At 45.3% G+C, this 27,875-nt stretch overlaps 1 protein-coding gene across 1 annotated transcript in view; it reads right to left on the reverse strand.

Annotated features, from left to right (window-relative positions):
• Positions 1-27,039, reverse strand: part of LOC147668281 (rho GTPase-activating protein 19-like) — a gene marked incomplete at its 5' end in the record, with an annotated part of 173,199 nt that extends 146,160 nt beyond the window's left edge. The window contains one exon of the mRNA XM_086948641.1: positions 26,959-27,039. Coding sequence (XP_086804767.1) covers positions 26,959-27,039 — 81 coding nt within the window. The remainder of the gene's footprint in view (positions 1-26,958) is intronic.
• Between the last annotated feature and the right edge of the window lie 836 nt (positions 27,040-27,875).

The following is a 27,875-nucleotide window of genomic DNA, read 5'->3' on the forward strand; positions in this document are numbered from 1 at the left end:
CACTCACCCGCACAGCGAGGTGACTGCCACTAAGAATGCGGCTTTCATAGTTCGCATTTGTAGTGAGGCCTTATGAAGTGGTTCAAAAGGCTCCTTCATGAGGTCTGTCAGGACTAAATTAACGTTCCATGCCGGTGGTGGCACCCTCTTTGGTGGCGCGATCCTTTTTGCTCCTTCCAGGAATCTCTTTACTATCTGTGATGTGAAGAAGCTCTTGCCTGTTGCTCCTCTTGTGTAAGCGACTATCGCCGCCAGGTGTACCCTTAGTGAGGATGAGCTCAAGTTTTCCTCGAGCAGGTGCGTGAGGTACTTAAGCACTGTTGAGTCCTTCTGCATCTTCTTGTGCAGCTTTTCCTTTCTGCACCATAGTGTGAACCTCTTCCACTTTGCCACAAAGCACTTCCGTGTGCTGGGTCTTCTTGCTTCATGTAGTACCCTCAGAGTGCTCTCTGGTAATTTCAGATGAGCGAACTCTATGTCCTCAGGAGCCATGCTACTAGGCTGAGGCTCTCTGCCTCTGGGTGCAGCACCTCCCAGTCTTGCATGGAGAGTAGGTCTTTCTGTCTCCCGAATCTGTGCGGTGCACTCAGTCTCATCTCCATTATCTGTGAGTACCAGGTCTGCCTGGCCCACTGCGGTGCATTCAGTATCAGAGTCATGTTGCTGGTTCTGCACTTGTTGAGTACTTTCTGTATCAGAGGGATCGGCGGAAAAGCATAAGCAAATGTCTTCGACCAGCTTATCCATAGGGCATTCCGCAGGGACCCTTCCCCTGGTTGCCTGGATGCGAAGTTTTGGCATTTTGCATTCTGGCGTGTTGCAAATGGGTCTATTGACGGTGTTCCTCCATTGCCGAACAGCTTCTCTGTTTCCTGTGCATTGAGCTCCCACTCGTGGGATGCAGATGTCTATCTGCTGAACCAGTCTCCTTCTACATTGTCCTTCCCTGGTAGGTGTATGGCTAGCAGGTCTATCTTGAGCGGGATGGCCCATCTCCACATTTCTTGCGCTAGTTTTGAAAGCGGGGCTGATTGTGTCCCTCCCTGCTTGTTTATGTAGAACATCGCTGTTGTGTTGTGTGTCTGGATCAACACTTTCTGGTTGTACAACTTTGTCTGGAAGGCCTTTATTGCGAGCAAGACTGTCTTTAATTCCAGGTAGTTAATGTATTTTACCGGATCTGCTGCTGTCCACAGACCCCTCACTCTGAGTTTTTCCATGTGAGCGCCTCATCCCTTCTGGGATGTGTCTGTGGTGATGGTCACCGTTGGCGTTGGTGGTGTCAGAGGCTTCCCCCTTCTCAGTTTCCCCATGTTCCACCATGCTATCTCTTCTTGAACTGAGTGTGTTACAACCACTAGATCTTCCCAACGACCTGCAGCTTGTGGCAATTGATCCTGCAGCCATTCTTGGAAGGGTCTCATGTGCAGGCGTACATTTGGCACTAGATGTATGCATAACGCCATCATTTCCATGATTTTGCTCGCCGTCCTCACTGTCAGAGCTCGCCCCTTCTGGTAGAGTCGGGTCTCCTTCAGTAGCGCTAGCGTTCTCTTCTCGCTGGGGAACACCTTGTTCCGTAAGGTGTCGATCCGTGCTCCCAGGAAGATTTTTACTTGTTCCGGTTTCATTGAGGATTTACCCGAGTGGATGGAGAATCCCAGGCCCATCAGTGTGTCTGTCACTCTTTGCGCGTGCAGCTTGCACGTCTTCTATGAACTTGCTTTTACTAGCCAGTCGTCTAGGTAAGGGTATACGTGTATCCCCTCCCTTCTTAGGTGTGCTGCGAGGCACTTTGTGAAGACCCTTGGCGCCGATTTTAGTCCGAACTCCAAGGTTGTGAACTGGTAGTGGTTCTTGTTGATGATAAATCCGAGTAGATGCTTGTGCCCCCTGTTCATTGGGATGTGCAGGTAGGCATCATTGAGGTCTATGGTGACCATGAAGTCTCCGCCTTGTAATTGAGGGAGTACCTCTTGTAGGGACGTCATCTTTAATTTTTGCGTTCTTATGTACTTGTTTAAGAACCTTAGGTCCAGGATGGGTCTCCATGTCTCGTCTACCTTTGGTACCAGGAAGTAGGTTGAGTACACTCCCCTTTCCTTTCCTTGTAAGGTATTGGTTCGATGGCCTGTTTTTGCAGGAGTTCCTTTGCTTCCTTTTGAAGTAGTTCTAGCTCTTTCCTTGCTAGTGCCCTTATTTTCGGCTTTCTGTTTGGTGGTCTCCTTTCCAACTTTATGCAGTACCCGAACTGTATGATGTTGAGTACCCACTTGTCTGTGGTTATTTTCTTCCACTCCTGGAATTAAAGGTTTATTCTACCTCCCACCGGTGTTACATGATCACAGGCGTTTAGTTTGTGTACTCCCTTGTTGTTGTATCCCTGCTCCACCCTGGGAGTTTTTGCATGGGTGGGCACTCGTCGCGTGACAAAGTCACTTCGAGGCGGGTTGTTGACCCACTCTTCTATTTTGTCCACGCCCATTCCCTCTCCCGAGAAAGGTCTGGCCCCTTTGTTGGTATTGCCAGGGTTGTTTTTGTTGCCCCTGATGTGTCTGGGTGTCGGACTGGTGGGACTGCTGGAACGCCTGGTGCGATGTTCCTGGCTGGTTTCCTCCCCTCAAGTTAGGTCTTCGTCACAGGGTGCCCCTCTTGTTCCTCTGAATTGCAAGGCCCCCATGGATCTTGCAGTCTCGTTATCTTTCTTCAGTTGGGTGGGCTTCTCATCCACTGGAGCACCGAATAGTGTCTCTCCGTTGAACGGGGTGTTCAGGATGCTGTGTTGTACTTCTGCCTTGAACCCTGAAATCCTGAGCCAGGCTTGCCTTCTTTCCGTGATGCCCATCATCATGAGTCTGCTGGCCGTGTCAGCCCCGTCCAAAGCAGTCTGGAGGCAAGAATTTGCCACATTCTTCCCTTCTTCCACGAGATGTGTAGCCCTTTGCTGGTGTTCTTCAGGGAGGTGTTTTAGTAACTGGCCCAGTTTGTCTAAGATCTGGTACTGGTGTCTGTTGAGCAGTGCATTGGAATTTGCCATGCACCAGTGCATTCCGTTCGACCTTTCTCCCAGTCAGGTCCATCCTTCTGCTTTCTTTGTCCGGGGGTGGCCCTGAGGTTGTTGGCACGTTAGCTCTCCTCCTTGCCGTAGCTGTAATGATGTAGTCAGCCTTGACTGATCCCTGAATGTAGGGCGGGTCCTTGGAGGAAGGTTTGTACTTCTTCTCCGTCCTGGGTGTGATGGCTTTGCAAGTTGCAGGCTCCTTGAAAGCCTCCCTCCCCTGTGCCTTGACGCTGTCGAGCATCGGCAGGTACTGGCTCCTAGTTTGTGTTGGGAGCAGTGTTTCGTCGAGTATTACCCCGAAGGCTGCTGCTGCGTTCCTGATGACTGTGTTGTAAACCCCAATGTCATCAGGCGGCGAGGGCCTCGAAGGGTACGTGTCCACGTTATCCTCCGGACTCTCAGTGTTGAGGTCTTGCCACTCTATGTCCTGTCTCTCGGAGGATGCAGAGCCCAGGATTGTCTCTAGTCACAATCCTCCTCGTAGTAGGAGGCTTCTTCTGGATCTTCCAGCACCTCCGGGCTTCCGGACTGCCCTTCAACGTCATAGTCCTCTTCTTCCGTTATCTCGACAACCTGTGGTCTTGGTTTCGTCGGGATTAAGAAGTTCTTCATCCTGGCGTCAAATTCTTTTTTGCACTGCAGGATGTTATCCATTTCGGCCTCGAGCCGTCTTTTTCTTTTCATTTCGGCTGCACGTTCGGCGTCGAATGGATCAGCCGCTCTTTTCAGCAGATTGGTCGGCGTAGAGGCGACTTTCGGCGCCGAGCTGGGTTTCGGGTCCTTCTCTTTCGGCGTCAAACGTTCCTTCTCGGGGACGTTTTTCGATGACTTTTGCTGTTCTCCAGCTTTCGGCGCCTGGGTGTCCCTCTCTGAGGATCCGCTGGGCATGTTTGTAGCCGCGGACGCCGAGGATTTCGGCGTCGGCGCTTTTGAGGACTTGCCCTAGTTTTTACGAGAGTCTGGATCAGACTGTCAAGTGTCTTTCGGGGCTTTAGGGGCCGTCGAGTCTCCTACCTTTTTAGGAGTCTTCTTATCGGTCTCTACGACCGTGTAGTCGTCGTCTTTTCCGGCGACGTTGTCCTCTTAGTCTGTTCAGAGCCCCAGGTCTCGAAGGGATGGTGGCTGGCCCTTGCCCTGCATGCTGGCGTTGGCCATTCTCTGTCTCGCTCTTACTCGAAGAGTCTTCGGTGTAAAGATGGAGCAGGCGTTGCAGTCCTTGCTCTCGTGGTCGACCGGTAGGCAGAGGTTGCAAACCAGGTGCTGGTCCTTCTGCGCGTACTTGTGGTAGCAGTTACGGCAGAATTTGAATGGTGTGTTGTCCATCTCCTGCGTTCAGGGGGCCCCCTGATCGCGCATTCTCCGATGGACGTCGAAGTTCTGGAAGTTCTCCAGTTCTTTCGTCGTCCTCTTCGATGGTGTAGTCTTTCGTCGTATTTTCCAATTTTTTTCGTCCAAAAAAGGCTTGTGGTGTCTTCTTTCTCCAAAAATGTCTTGGGTTCTCGGGAACGATCCAGACCCAACCGTGGAAAAAAAGAATCTGGATATGGCGCCCAAGGGTGGGAGCTTCCGAGGGAAGCGTGCAGACGTCACAGGAAGGACACCAAAAGGTGGGACGTCGACTACGATTCCGGACCCAACCACTAGACCGCGGAATAATGCACAGCATAGTGGATCCAGAAAGATTCAGGCTGCAAAACCTCAGTTAGTACATTTGTCTTAAATTGCTATGAGGGAAGCTGCGGGACTGGAACTTCTATTGCCCTTCTGATTCCCATAGCAAACCAGGCAGATTGCGCATACACAGACAAAGGGTGACTGGACACAGGAGAGCTGTTTACACCACTGGCCTCCTGGATGAGCAGAAAAAGATTCTCACCATCATACACTTGCAAATTGTCATTGCAATTGTCGTCTTCATACGGCTACAGGTCTGAAACTATGTGGCAGCGGAAGCTAGTCAGAAAGGGGTTTTGGGAGAGGTTGAGGTGGTTGAAACTTTAAATTAAAGTCGCAGTGAATTTGCTTTAGTTTCTGAAATGACTATAGGCTTCCTTCCGACATGAGCAGCGTGGTGCCTGCATCAACGCATCGGGAAAATGTGTTATACTTGGCACGAGTGTAGGGGTGTGCGTCAGGCTTTGAGTCAGGAGGCGGACACTGGAGTGAGATCGAGAGGCGTAGTCAGTCTCAAGGACAGATCTGCCGACAGTAATCGGACTAGAAGCCTCCTCTGATCCACGGGGTATGAAGGCACACCTGAGGGCTTCAGGAGAGTACCACAAATCTACATCACAGCTTTCTTGAAGGCTTGAATCTGCTCCGAGATCACAAATGGACTCACAAATGGGACCAGTGAGATGGTCTATTTTGGAGGTGGCTTACTAAGATCTGGAGGAACCCTTGACATCTGCGTGACATCTCCTGAGTCATGTTTGGACTACTTGTATTTTTTTTATTTTGGGCTTACCTGAGGACTTGGGAAGGGTGATGATCGCTCTCAGAAACAGTGTTGTGACAGAGAATACATCTGCATCCTACATATGGATTGTGTCTTCTGCGCCTTCCTACGGTACTCCGCGGCAGAGTATGGCCTTGTGGTCCAAAAAGGCCTTTGAGTTAATTCGAGCGCATTTGCTGCACTACTAAGAATTGTGTGAGGCGCCATGACACCAGAGAAAGACCATTTGTCAGTCACTAACATCCATTTGTGGCAATCCTTATAAGGTTTGAACCCTTTCATGTTCGGAGGTGACATGTCCCTTGTGCATTGGAAAAATGTTGGTAAATGTTCTGTTAAATGGCAGAAATCAAGAGAACGAACTCCGACTCAGGACTAAGTCATATCTTTATTGAATGTCCCAGACACGCATAATAAAAACAAGCCAGAGGATGGGACTTCAGTTTCTGATACTGGGTTTGGCGTGTTTTTGCCAATTATTAAAACCCTACAAAAAGGTGTTAGTCATTCGTCAGGACATAATGCTCAATCCTATCGCTCTGCAGGTAGAAGTGTGGTGCAAAGTAAAGAAAAACAGCAATATCTACAGTGTGCATAATGAAAATTCAACTGGTATCCCACATTTAATATGTATTGACCACGGTTGTCAGCACATGTATAAGAATAAACAAATCAAAAGATAAAATCAGAAAACATTACGGATGTGACAATATCACTTCGAACAAGCAAGTACACATACCTCTGAACAGGTTATGACCATTGCAATCACACCCACTGTGCCACCAAAATTCCCATAATGTGAATAAATCAAACACATATACTGGTGATAATGTATCCATCCGATTACCCGCCAACATCAGATTTTGAGCCTCAACTCACCAAAAAGTTAGGCGAACAGAGCAACATGTTTGAAAAAGTCAAGACTAACAGTCAGAGTGGGGGTATTATGAAACGATAGTCAAAATAGGGTCAGTGACAAAATAGCTGTTGTAATCTCCTTTTTACTGGCTGTCTATAATGGTATGTTCCAACACCCCTCCCCTTCCCGTGTTATCAGCGCTCTGGAATGTTAGCAGGGCGTCTGAGATAGAACGTTCGTGTGAGGCGCTGGAGTGCGAGAGACCAAGACGTGATTAAAACAGCTCTTCATCAACTATTGCTTGCTGTGTTTTATTCCAACAAATTGGCGACGGGGCTGCGCGGGGGGCAGGTCCTGGTCTTCCCCCGTTCATTCAGCACTGCCGGGAGCCACTACACCAGCCCGAGAAGTAACCGTGAGTCATCTATAAGTGTGCGCAGTTTATCTTTTTGTGAGCGGAGGACAGATTGCGGTGAACGGTGCGCAAACTTAGACTGTCCCGCGTATCAGAGACATTTATTCCTTAAGCGTTACATGTGACATTGTGGAAGGAGTATATTTGAGGTCAGTGCTTAACTACTATTGCGGAGGGCCTCGCTCCGTGAACTGTCCAGAGGGTGACGTTTCACCAGTAACTGCCGCCACTAGTTGACCTTTGAACGGACCGGCATTTTAGCCTAAGTTATCTCGGATGACAGTAATAAATTGTCACGGTGCCAGAGTAATTGTGCAGCCGTCTCACTTCTCCGTATTAAAGTCGTGTGAGAGACTTGGCGAAGAAGCCTTCAGAGGAGTTCTGTCAGCTGATATATACAGCTTTGACGCCACCTACAGTATCCAGCTAATCCTGCAGCTTAGCGCTCCGTCATTTTTCAGCTACTAAGCCAAGCTGTGTGTCTTTGGGTCTTCTGTTCTTGAGAGGGCATCCAGTGAGTGAACCTGAGCACAAGAGTGACGCTGTGTAGCTGGTTTTACGGCAAATTCCTCTATAAAGGAGCCTAAGTTTTGTTGAAGCCTATACAAAGCCAATGTTAGGCCTATGGGAATAAGCGCAGATGAAGATATTCTTCGCTGACAAGCACAGCTTTCATCCAAAGCTTGTCAGAGGTTGCTGTTGCGCTGTTAAATATTCGCAACGTTTCAAGGCATTTTATTCGCGAGCCTGTTGAGCGTTCACGCCAACAGGCACAGCATCCAGCTTTCATCTTATAGCTTGTCGGAGGTTGCCTTTGCTTTGTTTAACATTTTCAACGTTACAAGGCACTTTATTCAGGAGCCTGTTGGTGCGTGTCACGCTGACGGGCACAGCTTATTGAGACTGAATCTTTTCTTTGACATTGTTGATACCTATTTCCTATATCACGTATTGCCTAGAGCTATTTAAAGTGTTTTGCAATTTTAAATTTCACTGGGGATATTGAGTGTATTAGATTCTAATGGCTACTGCAATGTCAATGTCACAACCCCCTCCATTTCTTAATGACGATGGAGAACCTCTCACTCCATGGAAGAATTGGGAGAAGGTTTTTGAGTCTTATTTGATAGCTATAGGAGGTAACAGGTTTTCATCAGAAAGGAAATTGCACATATTGTTACACAATTTAGGTAAACATGCTAGAGAAATGTATGATAATTTACCAGAAGTTGAGTTGGAAAATAGAGGTGGAGAAGGAGAAGGGGATGTTCCACCAGATGTTTACCGTATTGCTTTGAAAAAATTGGAAGTCCAGTTTGGGAAAAAAATTAATGTGGTATTGGAGCGACACAACTTTTTTTCAAGGGTTCAAGGAAAACAAGAAAGGGTGGTGAATTACATAGCTGTCCTTAGAGGGTTGTCTTCCACCTGTGATTTTGGAAATCTCACAGATTCACTTATAAGAGACCAATTGGTCAGGTGCACTTCTGATAGAAAAATAAAGGAAAAGTTACTGGCTGATGCCCCCGAATTGAAGCAAGCTATTGACATAGCCAAAAGCATTGAGCACACAGCATTCTGTATGAATGAGATGAAAGAGGCGGTTGAGGTGAAACAAGTATGCGAGGACGAAATCCTTAAGGTGTCCAACAAATATGACAAGAGCAAAGTGTCTCAGAAGAGTAGCACTGTCTTAAAAGAAGAGTCTCAAAAGATAAAATGTTTTCGTTGTGGTAATCCTAATCACCTGGCGAATAGTATAAAATGTCCAGCAAGGGGTGCCATATGCAGAAAATGCAACAAGAGGGGACACTTCACCAAGGTGTGTCATGATATTAAGAAAGAAATGACCCATATGATTTGGAATGATGAGGAACCAAGGGAGGACATAGTGTTTATGGTTAATGAGTTGTTGGAAAATACTGGATGTAGCTATCCTGAATGTGAAATATTGCTTGATGGTGTGACGTATAAAGTTTATGCGGATTCTTGTTCACCGTACACCCTTATAGATGAAACCACATTCAAGACCAAGTCTGTTGACAAAGTTTATGAAGTCTTACCCTCTGACATCAACCCGGGTGGTTATAACCATGATACCATACCTGTGGTAGGAATGATCGTTATGCACATCAGGTTTAAAGATAGAGCCACTGTGGGTAAAGTGTACCTAACCAAGAAAGGTTCGTGCTTACTGGGATGGAGACATCAAAAGGACCTAGGCATAAGATTAGACCCCAACGCCTCAGAACCTGTCTATTTGATTGAGTTACCCAACATCGGTAATGAGGTGTGTGAGGAGTTCCCTGAAGTATTCTCCAGTGAGTTAGGTTTGTTAAAGGGATTCCTCCATAAAATAAAACTTAAAAAACATTGCAAGCCCACGGTACACAGAGCCAGATCGGTGCCATTGGTGGTGAGAGATTCCCTTAAAAAGGAGTTGGAGAAATTGGAGTCCTTGGGGGTGATTGAAAAAATTGAGAGTTCTGAGTGGTTGGCCCCCATTTTGGTCGCCTCCAAAGGTGGTGGCAAAGGGATTCGTTTATGTGTGGATCTTAGGGATCTCAACGCCAACATCTGGGTAGAGAGGCATCCTCTCCCTAGAATAAATGAGATGCTCAGTGTCATAAAGGGTGCCAAATTCTTCAGTGTATTGGATCTCTCGGCGGCATACCACCAGGTTGCCCTCCATCCGGAGTCCAAGAACCTTACCTCTTTCATTACGCCATTCGGAGCATACCAGTATAATCGTATGCCTTTCGGGTTGGCGTCCGCGGCGGCGGTTTTCCAACGCATAATGCAACACATCCTGGAAGACCTCAGTAAGGTTCTGTGTTTCCAGGACGACATATTGATTTATGGGGACTCTGAGTGCGAGCATAACTCTATCTTAAGAGTAGTTTTATGTAAATTGAGTAAAGCTGGTTTTACTACACAAAAGGACAAATGTAAGATAGGAGTCAAATCTGTGACCTACCTTGGGCATACCATATCCGGGGAAGGGATAAAACCAAAAACCAGTTTGGTAGATGCTGTATCCCTTGCTCCCTCTCCGTCTACCAAGGAGGAGGTCAGATCCTTCCTGGGTTTGGTCGAGTACATGAGCAAGTTTGTGGAGAATTTCTCCAGTCACACAAGTATCATGAGAGAACTCCTAAAGAAAAATTGCATTTTTAAGTGGTGTGAGGAGTGCGAGAAGGAATTTAAGTACATTAAAGCAGCCATCGCAAGAGCACCCACTTTGGGGACGTTCGATCCCAATGAAAAGACCACTCTTACTACAGATGCTAGCAGCAAGGGCTTAGGGGCGTCCCTCACCCAAACCAATGGTGGATGCGAAAGGGTCATTGCATTCGCCTCCAGAACACTTAAGGACCCTGAATCAAATTACTCCACCATTGAACGGGAAGCCTTAGCGTGTTACTGGGCTATAATCCACTTCAAATTCTTCCTGTGGGGTATCCCTTTCACATTAAGGTCTGACCATAAACCATTAATTCCCCTATTCTCAACTAAGAATTTGGAGAGAGCCACTCCACGTATCGCCAAATGGGTACTGGCATTACAAGGGTACAATTTCACAATGTGTTACGTGGCTGGTGAGAAGAATACCATTGCAGATTGTATGTCTAGGTTGCCCATAAAAGGTGAAGACAATGTAAGTGAACCACCAGATGAAACTATACTTGCGGTGGAACTTCCAGCCATTGGTAAAGAGGAATGGAAGAATGATTCCCTAAATGACCCAGAATTAAAGGATCTTATGAAATTTGTTGAGAAAGGGTGGCCTGAGCACAATAGAGATTTAACTGAGAACCTCAGACCTTATTGGTCTGTGAAGGATGAAATATCCAGCATGAATGGTCAGCTGTGGAGAGGGAGCAAGGTCATTCCCCCCGTGGGAATGAGAAACAGGATCATTGTGCTTGCACATGAGGGTCATCCAGGAAGAAGTATGACAAAGAGTAAAGTGAGACAACACTATTGGTTCCCAGGTATGGATGGATTGGTAGAAAGCATGGTCAAGAATTGTGAAGCGTGTGGCAGGAGTGACAAATCTAAAATTGTACACAAAGCCCCCCTTATTCCTGTAGAGGTTCCCAGTAAACCGTGGGACAAGTTGGGACTTGACATAATCGGGCCCATGAATTTCCTTAGAGCCAACCAGAGATTCATGTTTGTGATGATAGACTACCATTCACATTGGATCAGCACCAAGTTTGTCCACTCTATAACCACTCAGGATATGATAGAATTCCTGAAGGAATTATTCGCTACTGAAGGTATCCCCAGTTCCTTAGTGACTGACAATGGGGTCCAATTTACGTCAGAAGTCATGAAAAAATTTCTATCTGATTTAGCCATCTCACACATAAAAACACCCCTTTACTGTCCCAAGGCCAACGGTATGGTGGAGAGGGCAAACAGGATGGTAAAGAGTTCTATTCAAATGGCTGTTACGATGTGTGAACCAGTAGAGGAGGCAGTGAGGAAAACTCTGTGGTCGTATCATTCTGCCCCTAATGCAGTGACAGGGGTGTCTCCATTTGTGTCCCTCAAAGGGAGAAACCCTGGGTCCAAGCTTAACCCAAATTGGTTGAATGGGAATAGTCCTGTATGGGTGGACAGGCAGTCTGTGAAAGACAAGGTGGAACTACACCAAAAGGAGTACAAAACCAGGTACGACCAAAAATGGGGAACATCATCCAAGAAGTTCTATGTGGGCCAGTGGGTGGTGGTCAAAAGACCTGCTGTGGGTCGAGCTAAAGTGTCCTCCTTCTCTAAACCTGCAAGGATACAGAGTGTGAATAATAACTCCTTAGTACTGGAGGATGGAAGTACATGGAGTATAGACAATGTGTGTGCTTGCCCAGATGTGTGCGTACCAACGGCTGTTGGTGAGCAAACCCCAGACAATGATTCATCGGACACGCAAGGAAACAGAGTGACCAGGATGCGTCAGCCACCTAGTTGGCAAAAGGACTATGTAACCTAAGCGATGTAACCTTTCCTCTCCGAGGACCTTTCATATGATTTGTCCATTGTTCCTAGTAAACATACAAATGGTAAGTTTTAGTAGCTTCTCTTCCCAAGAGAAATGGTTGTAAACTGTTATTATTTCCGTACAGAGGGAGATGTGTTGTAATCTCCTTTTTACTGGCTGTCTATAATGGTATGTTCCAACACCCCTCCCCTTCCCGTGTTATCAGCGCTCTGGAATGTTAGCAGGGCGTCTGAGATAGAACGTTCGTGTGAGGCGCTGGAGTGCGAGAGACCAAGACGTGATTAAAACAGCTCTTCATCAACTATTGCTTGCTGTGTTTTATTCCAACAATAGCCATCAGCTCTAAAAACTACAGCCATATCCTCACCGTGAATACAAGGGAAATTTGGAGTTTGGCAAATCAAGTAATGCCAGCAAAGCACCAAACAGAAAAGAAAAGCCACAGCAAGCCACAGAATGTAGATGGTGTCAGGCGAAGTAATGTCACAGGTATATAACTCCCAGAGTCTGAGGGGGTTTCCTCAGAAAAGGGAGGTTATTACATTTTTTTTTAAAAAAGCAAGATAAGGCCCACTCCAAGGGAAATGTATACCTCTGTCAGTCCACTGCTACTTCTACTAGAATGCCCTTAGCAAAGAGAAACCTGCCCCCAAGGACAGCCATTATTAATACAGCAGTTTCCGGGACGTGGGAGGACGCCCAAATCTCGCGTTCACTATCCACAACGCAGCATTCAAACCTCAACTGAGATGTCAATAGGATTCTCAACGACCTCCTCCTGGTAGACCCACAGTGTCTAGGATCGGTTCTCTCCTTAAGCCCCTTCCCACTTAGTAGACTGCTTTCTCAGACCTTTAGGCTGCAAGACGCCCTCTAATCTTCAGAACAGTAAATAAGTTTTAAAAGTGCTGAAAAATGCAGTATATAATTTAGAAAAGGATGTATTGTTGGGCCTGGATGTGGAATCTCTGTACACTTGTATCCTTCATAACGATACGCTGAGAACCGTTGAAGCCCTGTGAAGAGAAGATTTGCCACATACATGTACTCCGACCTCATCATGCAATGTGCCCATTTAGCCATGAAAGGAAACTTTTTTCAGTTCCTAAAATCAACTATACCTTGAGGTGCCTGGGAAATCGAGGGGTAGTATATTTACTCCCAGTGCGGCGAATTTGCAGATGTACAATCCCTATAAAAAACATCGAAAGCTTGAGAAACATTAAATTGATGATGTTTGGTCATCTGGACGGGCAATGCAGAAGAATCTTTTTTTATAGTGGCTCAATATCAGGAACACCTTTTTGAGATTAACTGAGAATATAGCAGAGAACAACTACCTTTTTCTATGTCTCTTGATCTACACAAAAGATGGGTGTGTATGTTCTGAGTTGGATAGGAAACTGATGGCTAGGAATTCCCTATTACGATATGGCCGATATCATCCAAGGTCCCTATGGGACAATTTACCTGCGGGCCAGTTTTCAGAATTAGATGCAACTGTTCTGAACTGACAATTCCGCAAACAGGTCAACCTTGAGTAAACAACTGATGGAGAGGCACTACCCATTCCACTTGATCTGTCGAGCTTCCAAACAGGCCCGCAATAATAATAATGAGGAGTTACTTGAAGAACACTGGCACCCTTCCAATGAACACTTGATTTGTGTCACCACTTACTGTAGCTTTTCACGCGCCATCAAACAATCTATTTGCAAGAATGAGAGTATTTTTAATACAGCTAAAATTAAGTTGGCTCCACCGATATTTGCTTTTCATCATGGCCCGAACCTCAAAGACCTTCTGGTGCACACAAGACCAAGAATATAGAAAGGTGACAACCAAGACACTATTGTAACTAAATTTATATAAAGCTTACTACCCCTGACGAGGCATCAAATTGCTTTTTTGGCGAGTAGCACGCTACTCCGGAACCCATAAAGGATTAGTGGCGAATTAGTATAGTGAAATATTAAAGTAATTTGAGTGGTGGATATGTTGGCCAGTTATTTGGATTGAGAAGGATAGTGGAGTGACAGAAGAGGGAAGGATTTAGAAATCTTTTTTGTTTTGGAGCTCATAGCAGTAGGAGGAAGCTAGGGATGAGTAAAAGGGAGGTGGAGGGGGAAGAGTCAGAGTGAAGGCTTTAGAAAGGCTTGTTTTGGGGGATTGGAATAGTAAAAGAGGTATGAGATGATGCAAGGAGGGGTAGAGTAGGGAAGCCTAGAGAGGGTTATTTTGGGATCACTGTAGTGGTATGGGGTTTGAGATGAATGAGAGAGTGGAGGTAGAGGATATATCGATAGAGGTATAGAGTGAGAAATAGGGTAGTGCATTGGAAAGAGTAGTAAAAAGAGGTTTGAGTTGGGGTAGAGGATATATTGAGAGCGGTATAGGGTGAGAAATAGGGTAGTACATTGAGGACGCCAAATTAGAAGAAAACTAATAAATATATAGATCTATAAGTACACTGAAGGTATCTAGTTGCATAAAGGAGGGTAGTATATGTAGATTAAAGATGCATTAAATAAACTCTGGCTTTCAAGTGTTGTACTTAAAATTAATTTTATATATATTTTTGTAATTGAATAGTGAAGCAATTGTAGATAAATAGTTATGAGAAAAGATTTACTTATTTATGCAGTCACATACATGTTAAAAACAGAATAATGTAACTCAGTAATATGTACATTTGTTAAGCAGAACTAATGAATATCTATATTTTTAAAAATATATCCTTATTCTACTCGTTTATACAAATCAATACACATATATAAGTACATATCTATAGTACAAATGAGCAAGTAACTTACCTTCAGTAACGCTTTTTCTGGTGAGTACAGTATCTGCCTATAGATTCCTCACCTTTTGAATATCCCTTGCGCCAGCATTCCACTGAAACTTTTTTCCTAGCTCTCCTCGCCGACGAGGTAGTCACAATGCCATGGCTCCGCTTGCTACTTCGCATGACGTCAGAGCTATAAGGGAGCATCGTCGGCGTGATGACATCAGATACACCCATTTTTCCCATGCCTCCGAGGCGAACGGTTGGACCGACACCAAATTCAAAGTATACACAGTACACAATATTCATACAAATACACAGTGTAGAATTAACAAGGAAAGCCAATAATAAAAGCATTTCCTATAAATCCACTCAAAAGCAGATAGAAGAAACAGTACAAAATATACATGTTAAATAATTTCACTTATAAAGGTATACAAGGGTGGACATCGGGGATGAGGGTGGGTCAGTGAGGAATCCACAGGCAGATACTGTATCCACCAGAAAAAGTGTTACCGAAGGTAAGTAACTTTCTTCTGATGGATACATCCGCCTATGGATTCCTCAACTTTTGAATAGATTCCCACAGCAGTCCCACACCCGGAGGAGGGTGTCCACCCTTCCATACCAAAAAATCCTGCAGGACAGAGCGCACAAAGTGACTGTCCCTCCTCACTTTGGAATCCAAGCAAAAATGCTTTGCGAAAGTGTGGAGGGAGGACCAAGTTGCATCTTTACAAATGTCCACTACAGAAACACATCTGGCCAAAGCAGAAGCGGATGACTTGGCTCTGGTGGAATGAGCTCTAAGCTCTAATACCTTCAGGTGGCTCCTTACCAGCCAGGGCTTGATGCACAAGATGATCCATCTGATAGAGTGCGCATGTGCACAGCCTTGCCCTTCATGCCTACAATGTAGCCCACAAAAGATCATCCAATAGTCCTTTAAAACAAAAAAAAAGCTATCTGCTCTTTTAGGATCTAGGGGGTGAAGTCTCTCCTCCTCCTTGGAAGAATGAGGGGGAGGATAGAATGCAGGAAGGGTAATGGACTGCCCCAGATGGAAGAGAGTAAACACCTTAGGCAGAAAAGCAGCCCTTGTTCTGAGGACCATTCTTTCAGCATAAAGGGTCAAAAACTGTCGTTTTGAACTTCGAGCCTGAAGCTCGCTCACTCACCCTCCTGGCCAAGGTAATAGTTACAAGAAAAACTGTTTTGAAAGGTAGGAGTCTTAAAGGACAACTATGCAAGGGTTCAAAAGGAAAACCCATTGAGCAGGTTAGAACAAGATTTAAATCCCATTGAGGTAGGTGGAAACCTATTGGTAAGGACAGTAATAAATCTTAAAACAATAGGCGATTTAAACAAAGATGGCTGATCTGGCAAACAAAGAAATGCCGATAAGGCCGACAAATAACGTTTTACAGTGGCCACAGCACCACCCTGCTGGGCCAGAACAGCGAAAACTGAAGAATATCCGACAAGTGGGCCTTTAACGGATCAATGGACTTCTCTCCACACCATTTGACGAATCTAGTCCATCTGGAGGAGTAAATAGATTTGGTGGAGTGTCACCTGGGCAAAAAAATGACATCCACCACATCAGACGGGAGCGAGAAAGAATTCAGGTTGCCCAGTTCAATCTCCAAGCATGAAGGAGCAGGCTCTGGAGGTGGGCGTGAAGAACCTGCCCCTGCGACAGAGAGGAGGTCTGCCCTGAGAGGGAGACTGAGCAGAGCGTGCGATGAAAGGTGAAGTAGATCTGTGTACCACACCCTTCTTGGTCAATCCTGGGCGATCAATATAACTTGGACCCGGTCTTGGCGAATATTCCTTAGAACCAGAGGAATCAAGGTTTTGGGAGGAAACGCGTAAAGGAGTTGCGCGCTCCAATCCAATTGAATCGCGTTCCCCATCGCTCCCTGCATCAGACACCGGAGACTGCAGAACAACGAGCAGTGCGCGTTCTCGTGAGTGGCAAACCGGTCCACCCGTGGAGATCCCCACATCTGAAAGATGTGATTAATGACCTCTGGATGAAGCCTGCACTCGTGATCGGCCGAGAACTGCCAACTGAGACTGTCGGCACGCACGTTCAGCACCCTTGCCAGATGATTTGCCATCACACAAATCTGGTAGTCCTGGGCACAGGACTAGAGTCGTAGAGCCTCTCTGCAGAGACGATACGACCCTACTCCTTCCTGCTTGTTGATCTACCACATCAAGGCAGTGTTGTCCGCCAGGACCTGAACCGACTGACTGCGAAGGGAGGGAAGAAAGGCCTCGAGTGCCAAACTTATCGCCTGCAATTCTAAAAGATTGATATGAAGCAATCTTCTCTCTGGAGACCAAATACCTTTGGCCTCCAGGTCCCCCAGATGAGCACCCCTGCCTAGGGTGGAGGCATCCGTAATCACCGTGGCCACCAATGGAGGAAGATGAAATGGCTTTCCTTGTGACAGGTTGCCTTCCACGCTCCACCAAGTCAGGTCCGCTGCCATGTCTCTGGAGATTCTTATCGTCTCCCTGAGATCCCCGTTGTGTTGAAACCACTGCCTGTGGAGGCATCACTGGAGCACCCTCATGTGCCAGTGTGCATGGTTGACCAACAAAACGCAGGAGGCGAACAGACCGAGCAGGCGAAGGAACTTCAAGACTGGAACAACCACTCCATTGTGAAACAAAGGTATAATTTCGTGAATGTCAAGAATCCTTGGAGGTGGAGAAGCTTGACACACAGTTGTATCCAATACCACCCCTATGAACAGGTTGCGCTGAGAGGGCACTAGGTGAGAATTGGGCACATTTATTGAAAAACCCAAGTTGAACAACAGCTGAGCTGTTACTTGCAGATGATGAAGCACCATCTCTGGCGACTCCGCTTTGAGCAGCCAGTCGTCCAGATAGAGGAAAACAGGAATCCAAGACCTCCTGAGATGAGCTGCCACCACTGCCATCACCTTTGTGAAGACTTGAGGTGCAGTAGTAAGACCAAATGGGAAGACCGTAAACTGGTAGTACTGCGACCCCACGGTGAAACTGAGATACTTCCTGTGTGACTTCAGGATGGGAATGTGAAAATATGCATCCTGTAAAATCGATCCACACCATCCAGTCTTCCTGCTGCAGCGCCTGAAGAACCTGAGCAAGGGCAGCATCTTGAATTTCTCCTGTTTGAGGTACAAAATTTAAGACCTGCCATACTTTTTGGGAATCTGAAAATACCTGAGCCCTTTCCTGCTCCAGGACTACCTCTATCTAACTTTTTTTGCAATAAGGCAAGGACCTCCTCCTGGAGAAGGAGCAAATGATCCTCCGAACAGAATACTTGGTAAGGAGGAGGGAATTCCAGAGAGGGAAGGGCTTACCCATTCTTTACAAGATTCAAAACCCAAAAGGTCCGAAGTGACCAATTTCCAATCCTGTATAAAGTGGGACAGCCGGCCACCCACAGGACCCGCATGATCCAGGATGGGGGATCTAGGGCTGCTTTCCTGCGCTACTAGAGGGGGGTGGGGGAGGTAGGAGGAGAAGAAGGAGAATTGATGGTTAGACCCTCGTGGGCGACTCCTGTTTTTCCTGCTGTAAGATTTTTAAAGAGGATTTTGTTGCTGTTGCTGAGACTGTCGCAGACTACAAAAGGAAGACCTTCCCAATCCTCGATACTTTCTATAAGCAACCCCTCTTGACTGAGTTTGCAACCCCAAGGACTTTGCTGTTGCCTTGCTGTCCTTGAATCTCTGAAGTGCAGAATCAGCCTTCTCTCCCAACAGTTTTGATCCATCAAACGGAAGGTCAAGGAGGGTAGCCTGCACATCAGAAGAAAACCCAGTGGATCTCAGCAAAGCCTGTCTCCTGGCAACAAAGGAGGAGCTCATAACTCTGCTCTCCGAATCAGCTGTGTCAAAACCTGACGAACTGCAGCCTGTGCATCCTTCAGAATCTCCATAAAATTACCACGATCCTCGTCAGGCAACTTGGGTGCCAACTGTTTAGCAGAACCCATCAGAGCGTGTATATATCTGCCCAGCAAGCAGATAGCATTGGTTGACTTTAACGCCATGCTAGAAGAAGATAAGACTTTTTTAGCCGATTGGTCCAACTTTCTAGAGTCCATGTCGGCAGGAGCTCGAGGAAATGCGCCTGTAGCACTAAACTTTCTGTTGACGGATGAGATGAAAGGAAGGCATGGTCTCCTGGAGCAGACCTGTATCTCCTTGCAACAGATTTCAAAACAGCAGGAGCAGATAGAGGTTTACGCCAGACTTCAAGGATAGGCTCAGTTAAAGCCTCATTAAACGGTAACAAAGGCTCAACTATAGAGGACGGAGAATGTCAAACCTGTGAGTAAATTAGGTTTGTACTCTGCGGTAGGCAATTGCAAGTCCAAAAGCTCCGCAGCATTTCTAATAACTGAATGATAAGGAGCAACCTCTTGAGATGGTGAGGCTCTTGAGGAGGAAAGCTCCAACTACGGTGAGGTGTCCAGGCCACTAGCCTCTTGAAGACCCTCGAAATCGTCAACAGATTCCTCGATTTCACCTTCAACCTCCTCTCTTCGAAACTGCTCCTCCTCCAACAGTCTCTGGGCCCTCTCAAAGAACGCAACTTCATCTCGACTTCGAAGTCGAGATGAAGGGACACCAGATGGCGCCGGGGACTGATCATACGGCGTCAAAAACTTCAGAGCCGGAAACTGCCAAGACGGCACTGTCGGCATAAAAGGCACGAAGGGTGCCTGGGTTCTGGAGGGGAAAGCAGCCTTGGCAAACACGCCATACATAGCATTTAAAAAAAATGCAAGGGATCTGACACCGGTCCAGAAAATGGAGGATACAGAGCCGAGTCAGGATACACACGAGGTACAACCGGCGCCGGAACAGCCGGATCCACAGGTACAGTCTCATGCACAGGATAAGGCGTATCCTGAACCGGTAAGCCCTCCGAAGCTGGAGAGCACCTCGGCGACCTCGTCGGGGTACCTTTAGACTAAGGAGAATGAACCGGAGTCGCCTGAGGAGATGGCGAAGGATATACAAAATCCTTTTGTCGACGTCGAGGAGCTGGAGAAGGTGACCTCGCAGCCTTTTGCCAAGACCCACGCCTCCTCTTTTTATGCTTGCTCAACTTCGAAGCATGTGAGGTGAAAGACTTCGACCTTTTCCGACCCCTCTTCTTCCTTGCTTTTGCCATGAAAAGCTTGGCCTCACGCTCTTTCAAGGCCTTCGGGTTCATTTTGAGACAGCATGAACAGCCCTCCACGTCATGGTAAGATGACAAACACCACAAACGGTCTTCATGGGGGTCAATGATGGACATGTGACCCCCCCACACTCTCCACAGGGCTTGAATCCCGACACCATCGTACAGCTACAGTTAAACCTGGAGAAATAACAAAGTAAAACGAAAATAGTATGGAGAGTCCCAGAAAACCGTTACACGTCAACAGGGCGGAAAAAAGGGAACTGACGTCATTACGCCGACGAGGCTCACTTATAGCTCTGGTGGCGTCATGCGGTCGGAGCCATGGCATTGTGACGACCTCGTCGGCGAGGAGAGCTAGGAAATATTTTTAGCGGAATGCTGGCGCAGGGGATATTCACAAGGTGAAGAATCCACAGGCCGATTTATCCGCACAAAAATGCTTATATACAGAGGGATATGCTGCATATTTCTGTTTGCGTATGGTGGTTATGTGGGGGGAAGAGGCGATTCAGGAGTAGTTTTCTGAAGATAAGGTGGTCATCCGTGGATCTTATGTTGGGGGGGTTAAGGGTTCCATAGTTTGGCTGCTTGAAAAGAGAAGGCTGTGCCACCAATGTTTTTTTTTATTATCTTGGGATTTTGAGGCGAGGTCCACTCTAGAGCAGAGATTCCTTTGCTGAATGTATTTGGCGATTTTATTCCTGATGAAGAGCGGTCCTATTACATGTATCGCTTTGTGGATGATACAAAGCAGCTTGAACGTGGATCTTCTGGCAAACAGTAACCAATGTATGGCTTTCAAGGCAGGGGAGATGTGGCCTTGCGGTTTTATATGTAAGAGTAGTCTGGCAGCCGAGTTCTGAACCGGTTGTACTCTTTGCATGGTTACTAAAGGTGATCGGTGGTAGAGGCTATTGGAGTAATCGAGTTTGGACACAACAAGGGAGATGGTAGCCTGGACCTTGAATGGAAATACCAAATGGGGGAATATTTGTCGCAGTTTTTATTGTAAAAAAGCTTGGGCTCTCGTTGATAGCTTGGAGTCCATGGTCATTCCGAGGTTTCTTACTTCCTTGGATCCTTTAGGTAGTGTTCCCAGATCATCAGGCTATGCGGCGAGCGGGTCATGTTTCCAATCGCCACACGGGAGTCTTTCCGTTTTGCACGTCATCCACTGATCAGCGGCTCTAAGACAGCTGAAAATTGGCAGGTTTCCAATGTCTTTGGGGCATTCTAGTTGAAGGAGCATTTGCATGTCACCTGGATAGTTATAGCATGTGAGGTAAAATTGATAGATTAGTGCCGGTAATGACTTCATGTAGATGTTGAAAAGCATGGGCGAGATGATAGAGCCGAGAGACCCTTGCTTTTGTGAAGTACGGTTTGGATGAGAAAGGTGGGGTATGAGTGACATTAGCTCTGTTGCGAAGGTAGGGTGTGGTCTAGTCTAGAGCAATCCCTTCTATGACTGCTTCTTAGAGTCTTTGTATCAGAGTGTCATGGTCAACTGTATCAAAGGCAGCTGAGAGGTCCAAGAAAAGTAGCTCAGCTAACCAGTTGCGCTCAACTGTGTTCTTCAGGTCTTCCCAGATGGCAAGGAAAGCAGATTCTGTGTCTCTTCCTGGATTGAATCCTGTTTGGAAGTCTAAAAGTATGGCATTATCTTCAATGAACTGTGACATCTTGGCGAAAGGCACTCTTACTATCAGTTTGGCCAGGAAAGGTCCATTTGTAAATCATTCTGTAGTTGCCAGGGTTCAGCGGGTCCAAGTTTTTTTTCTCTAGTAATGGGAGTATGTATGACACGGAGTTCTTCTGGTAATATTCTAGTAATTAACACCGTTATTGGCAAACGGCACCGGGAACCTCAAGAGGGAGCATAGCACGAACAAGGTGTACCCGCCTTTGAGAAAGCAGAGCTTTACTTTTCAAGTTAATTTTCGACTCCTCCCGGTTACAGCTCAGAATACTAATGAACAAGCCCTGAAGATTCGCAGTGTGTTCCCTGCGATGAAACACGTGTTGGCATAACTAAAGGAACAATAAACAGACACTCCATAACAAGAACGGAACGTCTTTTGTTGAACTTTTATACCTCGATTTGGAGGATTGATTCTCTTAAAGTCACTCCGAAAGTGTGGATGTGTACAAACCAAATATCTATTTGGACACTAACATTACCAAGAATGTTCTAATTTTGCATAGTGCAGGGGCATTGTTGTTTAATTGTTATTTGTGTGGATCTTTTGGGTCCTACCTTGAGCGGTTGTGTGAGATTACCGCTCGCCCTATTGCCTGTACCAGCTACCTTATAGTACTTTCCACTTTGCGGACATACAGGTGGTGCGCCTAATCACTCTGGCAACTTAATAATCTCCTTGCTGCATACCCATATTCTAGTAATTAAGGAGTTGTTGAGGATTCTTCTTACTAGAGTGGCAGCAGAGGTTGTTAGAAGATTTGTCTTGAAAGTTTGCGGTGGACACGGGTCAGAAGGGCTTCCGACAGGCCTGCTTGCTTTGACCAGGTCCATAAATTCATTGTGTGAAACTTGTTGGGAGGAACGGAGAAGCAGGTCTTTTCCAAACTTAAGAGGACATTTTCCATGCGGTTTGTGTACAGTCTGTCGATTTACGGGATAGGATGCTGAAATTGATTTGGAATTGGCTACCCCATGGAAACTTAGACACCATGGTAACTGTAGTAGTAGTAGTAGTGTGATATATATGATAACATGCCCTTGTTCATTACATTATACAGGCATGACTGTGCATAATCAAGATCAGGATTTCAGAACAGTGCTTTATATCAAGTGTACACGTAACATCAAGATGACTCAACATTCTTTTGAAGAGGGCTACAGTGATAGTGACTTGTTGTGCACTATATTTGATAAACTGCATTACATATATACTGGACACAAGGGACATGTTTTTCTCGATCCAAGGGAACAACATTGTGTCTACAGGCGGAAGACCTTTATTAGGGGCTTGAATGATTATATACCTTGGAGTAACCCGCCTTGAAAGATGCATTTTTCCAGTTGAAGTGTTCGTCCATGGTCGTCTGTGCAGCATAGGAATAATGCCATCCCGGTTTATCACTTGCCACACACCTCCGTACTTTGTTATATGGTCTCGTATGCTACTGACTTGTTGCGTTACACTTCCCAAACCATATTGTTAACAGTTACAGCGATACGCACTACTGGATGAGCATTCACTCACGTGAACAAGTTTCTCTCTTGGTAGTTTCTATACATATTATAGAACTGCATGATCAGCATGGACTAAATGTAAGGTTTTCAACCCTCATGTTGGGCTGTTATATTTCCTTAAGAGTAGTCTATGAATTATGGGCCGTATACACAATGCTGTTTTTTTCCTTTTGCGGCCCCTAAAAGTAAGGACGTTACTTTGCTGAGCCTGAATTAGACTATTTGTCCAAAAATGCAGCAGCCACACGAGACACCCACATGTCATTCACATCTCTGCTGAGGCTGGGATACCATGTTGTGGATTAGACTACATTCCCCAGGCTCCTGATGGTGAACACCAAATCTGATTGCCGATCCGCATCTCAGAAACAGCTGTATTAATGTCGGCTGGGCTCGGAGGAATGTTTCTTCTCGCTCCAAGCATTAAAGTACAAGTAGCAGTGGACTGTATTCTGCCCACGGGTGGACCATATAGTGCTTTTTTTTAATGACATCCCTTCTTTGAGGAAACCCCTACGGACTGGATGAGTTATATACATGTGACATTTTGCCTGACGCCTACTACATTCTGTGGCTTGTTGTGGGTCTTTTGTCTTCTGTTCAGTGTTTTGCTTGCATTACCAGATTAGCAGAACTCCTGATTTCCTTTATATTAATGGTAAGGAGATGGCGGTAATGTTTTAGATATGATGGAAATGTTGTTACTGACTCTATTCAGACTATCGTTTTATAATACCCCTTCATCTGACTTTTTCTTTTAAACATGTAGCCCTACTTTCTGTATGACTGAATGTTTGGCGACTTAAGGCTCAATATCAGACATTTGCTGTTAAGCAGTATGCATACATTATCACCAGTATATGCGTTTGATTTATTCACATCATGGGAATTTTGGTGGCACAGTGGGCGTGGTTGCTAAGGACATAGCCTGTTAGGAGGTATATGTACTTTCTCGCTTTAAGGGATAGGTCCATGTCCAACTCCGAAATCCACGTTGTGAAAACTATGCATGATAATAGACGACAAGCTACCCATGAAGGACCACGTAAACCATACCCTTGCCACATGCTATGGCATCATGAGAATGCTGCGAAAAATCTTCCAATGGATACCTCTGGAAAACAGAAAAACATTGGTTCAGGCTCTAATATTTAGCCGTTTAGACTATGGTAATGCACTCATGGCGTCCATAAACGAAGATTTATATACTAGACTGCAGGTGTTGCAGAACACACCTGTCAGACTAGTACTAAATCTCCCATCTTGGTTCTCATCTCTACCCATCTTAAGATCGCTGCACTGGCTCCTGATAAGGAAACGTACTCGTTAAAACTTATGTGTATTGCACACAAGTCCCTTTACGCTGTTGGGACAAGTTATCTAGCCAAGAAACTCAATTGTTATTTACAAAAAAAAAAAACTCCGGTGTGGAGGAAAACAACTTCTGACCCCAATGCCCCCCCCATGCCCCTCCCCTCCCCTGGAGTTCGAACCGCCAGAAATGGAGGTAGGTCTTTCTCCCACCTAGCTCCTCAACAATGGACTAAGCTTCCAACACATACCTGAGCCAGCCACAACGGATAAGAAATTGTAATAGCGCCATGAGACCCCTCGGGGTGATCTATGCGCTTGATAAATGGTCATAACATATTGCCACCTGAATAATGATCTGTCTCTTGATTGTTTATTCTTCTATAGGTGCTGACAACGGTGATCAAGCCACACCGAATGTGGAATATCAGTTGTATTTTCGATTTTCTGCAGCTATTCCTGTTCGTCTTTTCTTTAGCCACACTTCTACCGGCATATTGAACATTATATTCTGATGAATGCCACACACCTCTTGGATTGAAGATAAGGCAGCCCTAACAAGGAGGTCACATGGCTGGATGATCTTGAGCTCCTATTCCTCCCTGGCCGCACTAAAGTATCTAGCTTCGGGTTTTGCCAAACATACAAAAATGCAATTTTTAAAATACAGACTAGGCTTGTTGCCATGCACAAAGCACTTTCCATATTGGCTGAAAAACCAATCTGATCCTAATTGTCGTTTATGTAATACACCGCAAGAAGATATGGTGCATCTCCTTTGCACATGCAAGGAACCAACAGAGGAAAGGAGAAAGCTTTTAAAACCACTTTTTAACCAGAAAGGGTATTCGCACACGGAGACAGGCTGTGCTGGTATGTTTTGCACCAGAGGACACTCAGCTTAACTGCCGCTTTGTAAAATTCTTAAAACAAGTAGAAAAGAAAATGCCTGGTCAGAACAGCAATACAGCCGACAAGGAAAAGACGGATGCTGCTAAATAACTGCTTATACCTTTAATGTACTGTAAACACCATTTGGTTATGTCTTAATTGGTTTTTAATAACTGATGACACGTAATGAGATTTTGTAGCAATGGTTTTAAGAAACTCTGTTAAATAAAATAAACTTGAAACCTTTTTGTAGGCTCTGCATACGTGGCAGAAACATGTCAACCCCAGTTAAAGTCATATTCAGCTGCTTGTTTTTCATATGATCTTTGGGGACATGCCATAAATCTATACTTTAGTTCACAGGTCAGCATTTTTACTCCTTTTTACTTTTAATTGCCATACACTGTGCCTAATCTCACCCAAGCCAGGTAGCTCACACTGGTGTTTACCTCCATAAGAACACCTATAAGTACACCTATCCATTCTAGCGAGTTGTAGCCCACACCACTGCTAATGTGGGAGGTTGTGTGAGGAGTAACCCGATTATCAAGCATGGCATCTAAGAGTTGGTCAGGATTTTTGTTCTTAAAGCATTAGGTTTTTCAAACAAGAGATAGGGGTTGTAAGCCCCCTTAAATTATGGGTTGGTCCTACTAGACTCTAGACATCTATTTGGTATTCTCTCAATGCACAGCAGCCTTCAAATTACACCTATACAGCACATTACTGCAATACATCAAATCCAAACACTCACAACAATTCCATCTTTCAAACATCATTAAATGCACAACAACAAATCGATCACATCATAAAACCCTAGCAGGAAAGAAATTGCCCCTTTTTGCAAACACTACCTGAAATAATCGCTAATGGGACAGTTATAGCAGTCCAATCTACAAACCAGATCTGGGGTATGTGGCCTAGTGAGGAGTTGGCAACCTGTGCGAAGAGAAACTAGGTGCACATCAGTGCCTCTAAAAGAGTTTGGTGTCACACCGTGACACACAGTCAAACACACTGGGTGGGGAAGCAAACTGACTTCAGGCTTTCTAGCTTTATAGGGTGCAATGGCAGATGTACTAACACATTTCCAGGGATTTTTACGCTTCCCAAGATATCTTCAGGCCGCTAGCTCACAGCAAAATCTAGGCTTACAAAAGATCAACACAAACGCAGATTATCCCTGGATTAATACCTCAAAGTCCATGCAGAGATCTTATTCCATTTTCACCACGAAGGAGAGAGTGAATCCCTTAAGAAGTTGTAGTGCTTCGACAAAGTACCAAAACCTTTACAGCAGCAGCATGCTAATCTGGATTGTTTCAATGATATCAGGGGCCAACTTGGCGTTGGAATCCCTGTCTAAACTCCTCATCCATGAGTCTTCTAGTGGATCCTTCCATACTTGTGCCTTTTTTTCCAGAACAGGACCTCAAGCAGACGTCCTACATGCCATGGAAGTAACTCTGGTGTGTGATTGCGTGCTTTCCTTAAAGAAGGTGACTGGAGTAAAGAAATGGAGCAGGTGATGAAGAGCCTTTCCCATCTGCGTTCCTCAAAAAATATAAAGCCAAACCTCTTATGGAATCTCAAGGCAACACACTTAAATAAAAAGATCCAGATAGCACAACAATTGTTTCAGTGTGGTTTTAGTGCTAACCATGTGCTCGTAACAAACAAAGGGAGATTTTTTTATTGGTCTAGGCACTACAGGGGAAAAGTTAGGAGATACAATTGAGCAGGAGACTTACTTTTATGGAGGTACTCAATAAGTTGATAGATCTGGGCAATGCCTTCTTCTGTCAATGGTGCACCAAATACTACTCCTTTCTCTGAAAAAAATAGAAACAGATAATTCACCAAATAGTATTTCATTTCCTTCTTTAAGCTTACCTCTAGCGTGCACTGCCCAATGCTTACATGATGTGATCATATAAGAAAATATAAGTGAGAAATAGAAAGCAGAGTGCTGTCAATACACTGCTCCACAACCTTGCGTGTAGGAATGTGGAGAACAAATATTTGAACAGTACATTGGATCAATATTAGCTTGCTTCTTTAAGGTCACTAAACTATGCAGGAATCTTCCAAGAGATTTGGTTCAATCCTGCCTTCAGAGAGCCATCGAGTCATTGCAAAACAAAGAAAGAGGCGGTGGTATGTAGATGCTGCTATCAAAGTGATGTTCTAAATTACTTGTTCTCAAAATATAAAGATAACAGTACTCTCTCATAGGAAATGAAGGATCAATATAATCAATGAGGAGGGAATCTGATTAAAAACCCTCCTGTCAAAAATGATAACACCCATTGTGGTTTTTGCACCTCTACGCCTATCATAAAACATGGTTTACAATTGTAAGGCCTGCAACAGTTTCTCATAAAAATCCCAAAAATTAATGTTATTTTTTGGGTGGAGATGGGAACACTGTAACAGATGTCTAAAATGATTGTCCTCAGATGAGGGAACAACTGTGTCTCTAAGAAACAGAAGATTAAAAATGCCATACAAAACAGTTAGCTCTTATTTAATGGGTTCATGGTTAAACATTGAAACATGTTAATCTTGGGTTCCAATGTTCACCTTAGTTTTATTCAATAAAGATAAAGAAGGTACCCCCTAATATTAATTTCAGGTCCAGGAGGGAGCGGGAGAAAACAGGCAAAGA

The sequence above is a fragment of the Lissotriton vulgaris genome, unplaced genomic scaffold (genome assembly GCF_964263255.1).
Source record: "Lissotriton vulgaris unplaced genomic scaffold, aLisVul1.2 SCAFFOLD_1942, whole genome shotgun sequence".
Lineage (NCBI taxonomy): Eukaryota > Metazoa > Chordata > Amphibia > Caudata > Salamandridae > Lissotriton > Lissotriton vulgaris.